Genomic DNA, 8,406 nt, shown 5'->3' with positions numbered 1-8,406 from the left:
TTTGGTTCCTTGTTTGGGTACACTTGGTAATTGGTATTGACTTTATTACATCCTTATAAATAAAAAATGTTTTGCGACACATTTGCACAGCCCTTTCCTTTTGCTTGATTGATTTAGGATCTCTTTAGTTGGAAGAAAATAGAGGAGTTGGGGACAAAAATCACTCGAACCAAATTTAGCTCCCTCAATAAGTGGAGAATATGGAGAGAATATTTATTTATAATAGACTTGGAAGTTGTTTCATTTAACATGACCTCAAAAATTACTAGGGTGAAAAATCTTATTTGACTATTTTCTTAAGTAGCTCATCCTGCAGAATTAAACAACAATATAAGATTCCTCCCCAATCCATTCAACCAAGCTGAATGTTTTGTAGTGCCGATATTTCTTGGTTGTAAATTTATCACCAAAAAAAGAAAAGGGGGCCGTGACTGTTGTTGTCATGAAATATCTTAGATAAGAAATGTGTGATTATGTAGTACGTGGAGATAAGGAAATCAGGTGGATCTAACGGTAGGTGCAATACAGTCAGAGACATGTTGATTGGTGCTCTGTCTGTCCTTTTTCTGCTTCTGTGGTTGAGCTTTATTTCAATTTTATTTCATTTCAAAGTGCTATTTCAATTTTATTTCATTTCAAAGTGCTGTTGCTTTCAACTCTCCATTGAAAGTGATAGACGTTCATTGTTTTCTCTTCACCTCCTTCCTTGGCCTTTATTAGTGATTATCGCTTCTATGTTCTTTGACGTGACCCAGTTCTCTGTTTTTAATGTGGTTCAACCATTAGATAAATTGCAAATAAATTAATGTTTTGTACATAAACATCAATAAGAGTAACATGGAGTATCATTGAAGTCGATTTAGCTATCATTTTTCCAAGAACAACGCAAAACTCAAATGTGACATCCAATTTGATAGAGAGGAAAGTAACTTATTCTTCTAACGACCATAGAAGGTTTTTCATAGTCATCATCTCTGTTAATAGATTTTTGAAGTACTAAAATAGACTAATGAAAACGGACTATACTATAAAATTTAGGATTATGGAGTTTAGTCTACCAAAACAATAGATTGAGTATTTAAAGATTAACGATGTGTTATTTTTATAAAGTACAGGTATAAAAGTAACATCTCCTAGAAAATGAATATAAACGAATGTACTTTTATAACATTAATTTATTAATTGAGAAGATTTTTTTGACTAATAAATAAGTAATTGAAAAGGTAAAAGTACCAACTGTCTAGGCCTAGAATGAAAAAGTAATCAGTATAAAAAAAAAAAAAAGGAAGAATGAAAAAGTAATTTGCACCAAGGAAGAAATAGTTACAGGAGCCATTCATAAAAAAAACAAGAGAAGAAGAAATAGTTAAATAATAATCGATATATTATAGACTCTTGAAGTATATCCACTACACTACTTAACAAAAAAAAAAGAATTTTATCATAAACAACAATTTTTTTTGTTTTTTCCAGTATACCTAAATAACATTAAAATGACAAATTAAAATGAATATATTTTTTTAATTCATTCTTATGGAAAATGTGATAGTAGTAATAAGTTGAAGGGTAAGAATATAATTGACAAAATATACTTTAAATTATCAAAACGATAGTTAATTGAAATAAACTTTATCTAAAATTTGCTAATCTTACAATCCAATATTTTTCATTTTACATTAATAATAGAAACACCAAAATTTGATAAAAATAATATCATACTTTGATCTCAAATATTAGTAAAAGTTTGTTAAAAAATTGATGTATTTAGTCTAAAATTAAGACCAAATACGTTAATTTTTGTACATATCATTTCCAATAATTTACATTTTCTTACTAATATGTATGAATTGATTAAGAAGGTTGATTATTGTGGGAGGGAGGGTGTACCCGTAATAAGAAATTCTTCAATGAAAAATGATTCTCTCACTTTGATTTCCCTCATGTGCAATATCCTTTTCCATATCAGAATCCTTATTATTCCATTTTGTTCTTTAATCCCTTCCCTTTTATTTCCTTTTTCAACTAGCTAGCTAGTAATGTACTACTGAAAAATGTGTGGTCAATACTCGTCTACACTTATAGCAATTATTATAGGCGTCTCATTAATATATATATATATATGTATATGTATATGTATATGTACATACACTGCACCACATGACCATAATAATCAACAAGACACCGTGTCTTATTTGAACACCGCTTGTTGTGTTCGTTCCTAACAATTCTTGTAGTTTGTTAGAGCTATAATCTCAAAAAATGTTATCAGAATTAACAGATGATATAATTCTGAAGATTTTATGGAAGGTTGAAGAAGACCCTCGTGATTGGGCTCGTCTTTCTTGTGTCTCCACAAAACTCAATTCTCTCATCCATGATTTCTGTTGGAAGAACAAATCTTCTATCATAATTCCTTCTGAACTTCTTCTTTCTTCTTCCCAAGATCTTTCTCTTCATAAACTACCCTTCTGTTGTCCTGGTCCTCTTCATGCTGGTATTCTCTTCAACACCGCTGATTTCCCAGATGAACAACAACACCAACAACCTATTACATCATCATCAACAACAACAACAACAACACCTTCATCATCTCTTCCACCTCAAACAAATGAATGTTCTTCTTATTGGTCACTTTATGATGATCTTTATCATGATACACTCTACGCAGATTCTGAAGCTCATCATCTTCAACAGGGACAAGAACAGACCAACGAGGAAGAGATTAGAACTGGTGTTGTTGATGTTCCACCAGAAGCTAAGAAGAGAAAGGTTAATGGGTCATTGAGTTCACATTTAGCTACAGGAAAATGGACTCTTAGTAGAGAACAAGGAAGTAAGTTACTAGCAAGACAATTTCGTGATGATTGTTTATACGTTTGTGATTGGCCAGGTTGTGTTCATTTGGAAGAGAAGAGAAAGTATAGACTTTTTCGAGGTGTTTTTATGAATTTCAAGAAGACACGTGTTTGGAAGACTGTGAATGATATTAGTAATCGGAAGAAGATTGATTTGGCTTGTGCTTTTTGTTCTTGTAATCATACTTGGGATCTTCACTCTGCTTTTTGTTTGAGGAGAGGATTTGGTTATCATGATGATGGTGAACCTGTTGTTAGGGCTTATGTTTGTGATAATGGTCATGTTTCTGGTGCTTGGACTGATATGCCTATGTACGCTTGATCATTCTTTCTCTTTCTTTATTTTGTAATTTTTATCTTCTGTCTTTTAATTATTGAACTTAATAGTAATTGTCATTATTTATTCCTGCAATATGGGAAGAAATATCTCATAGGAGAGTAGTATTTATTGGCATTTGTATTTTGTATCTGAGCTTCTTTCACATTTTATTATTATATTTAAGTTTGTATCATTTCAACGGTTTGTCTTAGAATTCCATTTTGCGTGACCAGTAACAACACATGGCATTGTCTGCCTTGATTATTTTTATTTTTGTTGTTCTTTTCACAATATTTTGTGTTTGACAGTATCAATAGCTGAGAACAAGTGACTAATGTTGTTATTCTTGGGTCATAGTGGTTTGCGAATCATTGCGTTGGGCCTTGGGCAATCACTAAAGTAAATTAGACACCACATCTTAACTTAATGTCTTGTTTGTATAGAGATGTGGTGTCTCTCTCACTTGTGAAGTTGCTCTTGGCCTATTGTGGATGATTCCCTTAGCTCCTATAATGACTTAAAGTTATGAAGCACGGACACCGGACACAACACTAACACTTTGACACATAAAATTTTAAGAAAATGACATAGTTCAATGTAATCACAAGTGTCGGTGTCCGACACCGACACAACAGGTGTCGGACACCGGACACGCCTTTAATCAAAAGTGTCGGTGCAAACAGTTATACTGGAAGAGGATGTTTTAAGCGTTTTCCAAGTGGTTGTGCTAAATTGACTCATGTCAAATTGGTAATTCTAATTGTGAGATTGTGATCGAGATTTTGCAATCCTTCTAATTGAGAACTTTGCAGGGGTTTCTGGTATACTCAATGTGGCTTTTCTATAATTTTTGTTCTAGTCAATATAATCACCACACACAATTCCTGAGTTTCTTCAATTTATCTTTTTTCCACTTCTCTGTCATTGGAGGAAAGGTGTTCCAGCAAGTGCAGGTGAGTTAGAAGTCTCACATTTAATAGAAAACTGAATGTTGAACAATGTATAAGTATTCATAAACCCAATGCTTTAAGATTTAAGATGTGGTGTCCAACTCACTTACATAGTTGCTTTTAACCTAATGTCAATGATCACCGGGCTCCCTTGCGGGCTATGAGGTGTGCCTGAGGGTTTATGTTTAGCTTGTAATAGGGGTCAGGTTCTTCATATTAGGTTTTCCTTTTGTCATGTTGGTAGAACATAAGGTTGGTTGCTTTTGACCCAATGTCGATGATCACCGAGCTACACTACAACTCCCCAAGTTTTTTGAAAACCCGCACAACAATTCACCTCTGCCCCTAGGAAGCAAACCTCCACAACCAGCTCGACCACCTTTCTTAGAGACCCCCATCATGTTCAAATTAACCCATCCTACATCAGATTCCTTCCAACAAGCACCTGAGTTCTAGGCGCAGTCTCCATCTTTTGATGCAGCCCAACAACATAATGATGTTGGTGAACCAACTTGTGACCACGGCCTGAGGATAAGGAGGTTTGGAGAAAGAGACAACATGAGTTTCCTTCTTTGTCCATGTTCATAAACAATGACAAAAAGTTGCCTTGTAGCACTTGAACATATAGAACTAGAAAAACCAGCTTCGGATGACAAATTAATCTCCTGCCAGCAAGATCTATATAGAAAAGCGACGGACATCAACACAGACTAAATTGACACAAATATGCATTGCACAAGGACAGTCACACAGCATGTGCTGCAAATTATGAAGCTGTTGTGCCAATTATGAAGCTGCTGTTTAAATGTCAAACACCAATTTTCAAATTAATGACTATTATTTGTTACTCTTTTCTCATTTGTGAATTCCTGATTTCAGAGGAATTGAATCTAATTTGTCACCTTTTTCTGACTATAGTGTGAATTCTTCCTGAATCAAAGAAGTGATATTGGCATTTCAAGTCTTGCTTCGAGAGGACAATGAATTAGATTTTTTTTTCTCCTTAGCGTTGCTATGCTCATACATGAGTAGTAAAGAGAAATGCTATCAGTACCATGACACTATAACGCTTAGCCCAGTTAAGTAGAAAAATAGTTTTGTTATATTGAGATTGACTCTTCCTCTTGGGGGATGCCAAAACATTTAGGCATTGAATCACCAAATGCATGAGTTATGGACACTATTCAATGGATGTTTGAACACTCTTGATGGTCTGTGACTCTACTGATGACAAACTCAACTCTAGAGTGATCTTAGCCTGAACACAACTTGTTCCGGCTTGTTAACTCGGATCATATTTTGTAAATGGTCTTTCATAGGCACACTAGAGTTATCGAATGGACTAAACCTGTGATAGGTGACCATGTTAGGGGTGTTTGCGGTGCGGTTTGGTTCGGTTTTGAGCAAAAAAGTCATCCAAACCGCGAGATAAAAAAGCATGCGGTTTGGTTTGGTTCGGTTGATTTTTAAAAAGTCATCCAAACCAAACCAAACCAAACCAAACCAATACGGTTTGGATTGGTTCGGTTTGTGTGGTTTATCACGAGATAAAAAAATATTACATTAACTCTAATATTGCCAACTTGTTACAAAATAAACATAGGACATTTTATTTTGATGTTTATATGATAAAATATTAGGTAAAACTCATAAAAATAGGTAAAATTAAGAAGAAACATAAGCATGAAACAAATTATTGGGAAGTAAAGAAAACAAATTCATCACTGGAAATGAATTGAAAGAGATGGAAAAGAATTATAATCGAACCTGATGGTGCAACGATGGAAAAATCGAATCAAAAGAGATTATTCTTTTGCTAGGTAATTGGGCTAGTACATATTTAAGTAATATTCATTATTCTTGCGGTTTGGTTTGGTTTGGTTGCTGAGATGCAAACCGCAAACCGAACCGAACCGCGCGGTTCAGTGCAAAAGTCATCCGAATTCATCCGAACCAAGTGCGGTTTTTTGCGGTTTCGGTTTGGATTGGGTTGGTTCGGTTTTGAACACCCCTAGACCATGTTATATGGATAAAAGAGAGTGTATTGAATGTGACAGATTCACAACATACATGATTTTTCATTTATGCATAGAACAGTAACATTTACAAAAGTTGCCCGTGAACAAAATAAAATAAATACCATGGTTTCGACCGGCAAGGACAGGGGGAACCCCTGTTCAATTTTAGTACATTTTTTAACATAATCAAAGGTGAAATGAACCTTATTCTATAGACTCAACATGACATAGAACAAACAACATAATGGAATTTTAAAGAACATTCATGTTTCCTATTGCTGAAAAGATTTATTCTGATTGTTGTGGGTCATTGTAGATGCAGCCAGTGAGATCAGTGTTTGGGTTTTGGCTTCTTCACGATCATCACAGTGCAATGAGCATGATGAGCACAATAGTCACTTACACTACCTAAAACAGCCCTGCAAATAAATGCAGTTTCAAAGCATAAGTGAATTAACAGATTTGAAAAACAAATATCGTGACCCTACGTTTGAGATTATATTGGTTCACTTGAAAAGTACGTAGCACCGACACCTTAGGTTGAAGGTGTGTCCAGTGTCTGACATTGTGAGTGTTCGACAATGACACGAAACTAACACATGATATTAAATTAAATTATTTATATTTTCTTAACTTATTATCAATGTCAATGGTGTTCAATGTCAGTGCTTCATAGCTCGATAATACTAGAAAGTTCCAGTATAAGTATTTATCAGACTCCTTTAACGCTGTTATCGAAATGCAATAGCATGATAACTGGGATCTGAATGAATACCTACCTTTTTATAGCCCCATAACCATGACTACCTACAACCAAAATAGAAGCATGGTGCTTCTCCACAGCATCACAAAGAACATTTCTAGCATCTCCATCCACAACTTCCACTACTACGTCTTTTACCTGATATAAAGAAAAAGCTAGTTCAGATGATAATCCATATGTATGCACACACAGTATATTGAACTTTGATTCTGAGACATCAAAAAATGAAGTAAAATCAAATAATCAACTGTAAAATGCAACTTTGCATTTGCTTAGGAACTAAGGATTAGTTCTTTCTTTCATTAAATAAAGGAAGAACAGAGCTAGTGGAAGTGGTTTGAAATGATGAATTTTCACTATTATTCATCCTTTCACCAAACTCCAAAAATAACTTTCCACCAATCCACTCCTCTATATTCCTATGGATTGGGAGATTAGTTTTGATTACTTATATGCAATGTATCATGCATATTAATTAGCATGAACATCCAAAATAGAAAATGAGAGAATATTAAAATTACCGATCTCTTGGTGCAGATTTCTTGAGCTCTTTCAATAACAATAGTAGCAGTTCTTTTCAAATCGGCCTCCACAATAGGTAATATCTCAGCGGCTCCGGCTGAATAAACATTGTTACAAAATCATCATCAACAACAACATCACATTTGAAATGAAGTATCATAATTAAGAAGAAACAAACAATATATATATATATAAACATACCAGGGCCTATGAAGCCAACATTAGTAGAAGGAGAAGGTTTGGCAAAAACAAGAACAAGTTTGAAGATTGGATTGGGAAGTGTAGTAACCAAATGATCCAGAGTCCATTCAAGAGCGTATGTGCTAAATTCACTGTCGTCGACTCCGACCACCATCACTTGCTTCTCTGAAACTTGAGCCATGATAGATAGATCTTGTATCTTCAACCTAATAATAGTATAATGCTATTTTATACTTATTATTAATTGTTAATGGTGCAATATGTTATATGTAACTAACTATGAGAGAACAAGTGGTGTTGAATTGAATTTATTCATATTCGGAGCATCAAGGGTACGTAACTACGTATACCACAAAAAATACTAATAATGAAGCATTTGAATTGGCTTGTTTACGTAGCACGCACTATTCGGGATTCTGTTCTATCTAATTCTAGACTTTACTAGCTGGAGCTGGAATTAATGGACCAAACTATTTAGTCGTAACAAACCTGTTCCAAGGCCTCCAACCCTCCAACAATGTCAATTTACTACTTATTTTCTCTTTCATAATATTCTTTCGTTTGGTGAAAGTCTATGTTAATTCCTTGGTGGATCACTTTATAAAAAGCATCTTCAAAGACCAGAATAGGTATATATGTATATATTCGTTTTAGATAATATTCATATACAGTGACGGATCCAGAAATTTTAATAAGTGGGGCCAAGTTATATCATAAAAAATTTATAAACGCGTAAGCGTGCAAAAATTATACAAGTTATATTTATAATTGCCCTAAA

The 8,406-nt window shown here is 34.2% G+C and overlaps 2 protein-coding genes across 2 annotated transcripts; one reads left to right on the top strand and one right to left on the bottom strand.

Annotated features, from left to right (window-relative positions):
• The first annotated feature begins 1,807 nt into the window (after positions 1-1,807).
• EID1 (F-box family protein) lies at positions 1,808-3,373 on the top strand. Its single transcript, XM_085723714.1, has one exon. It carries the CDS (start codon positions 2,260-2,262, stop codon positions 3,175-3,177), a length of 918 nt encoding a protein of 305 aa, XP_085579840.1. The 5' UTR covers positions 1,808-2,259; the 3' UTR covers positions 3,178-3,373.
• A 2,795-nt stretch (positions 3,374-6,168) lies between these two features.
• On the bottom strand, positions 6,169-7,831 carry LOC146911032 (universal stress protein PHOS32-like). Its single transcript, XM_085723716.1, has 4 exons — positions 7,629-7,831; positions 7,427-7,524; positions 6,922-7,043; positions 6,169-6,561 (listed from the first exon to the last, which is right to left on the bottom strand). Exons 1-4 carry the CDS (start codon positions 7,807-7,809, stop codon positions 6,474-6,476), a joined length of 489 nt encoding a protein of 162 aa, XP_085579842.1. The 5' UTR covers positions 7,810-7,831; the 3' UTR covers positions 6,169-6,473.
• Positions 7,832-8,406: the final 575 nt, after the last annotated feature.

This window comes from Medicago sativa, chromosome 7 (assembly GCF_051527215.1).
Source record: "Medicago sativa cultivar Bolivia chromosome 7, Bolivia_mono, whole genome shotgun sequence".
Lineage (NCBI taxonomy): Eukaryota > Viridiplantae > Streptophyta > Magnoliopsida > Fabales > Fabaceae > Medicago > Medicago sativa.
Note: the sequence above shows the minus strand (reverse complement) of the source record. Positions and strands in the feature narration are given on the sequence as shown.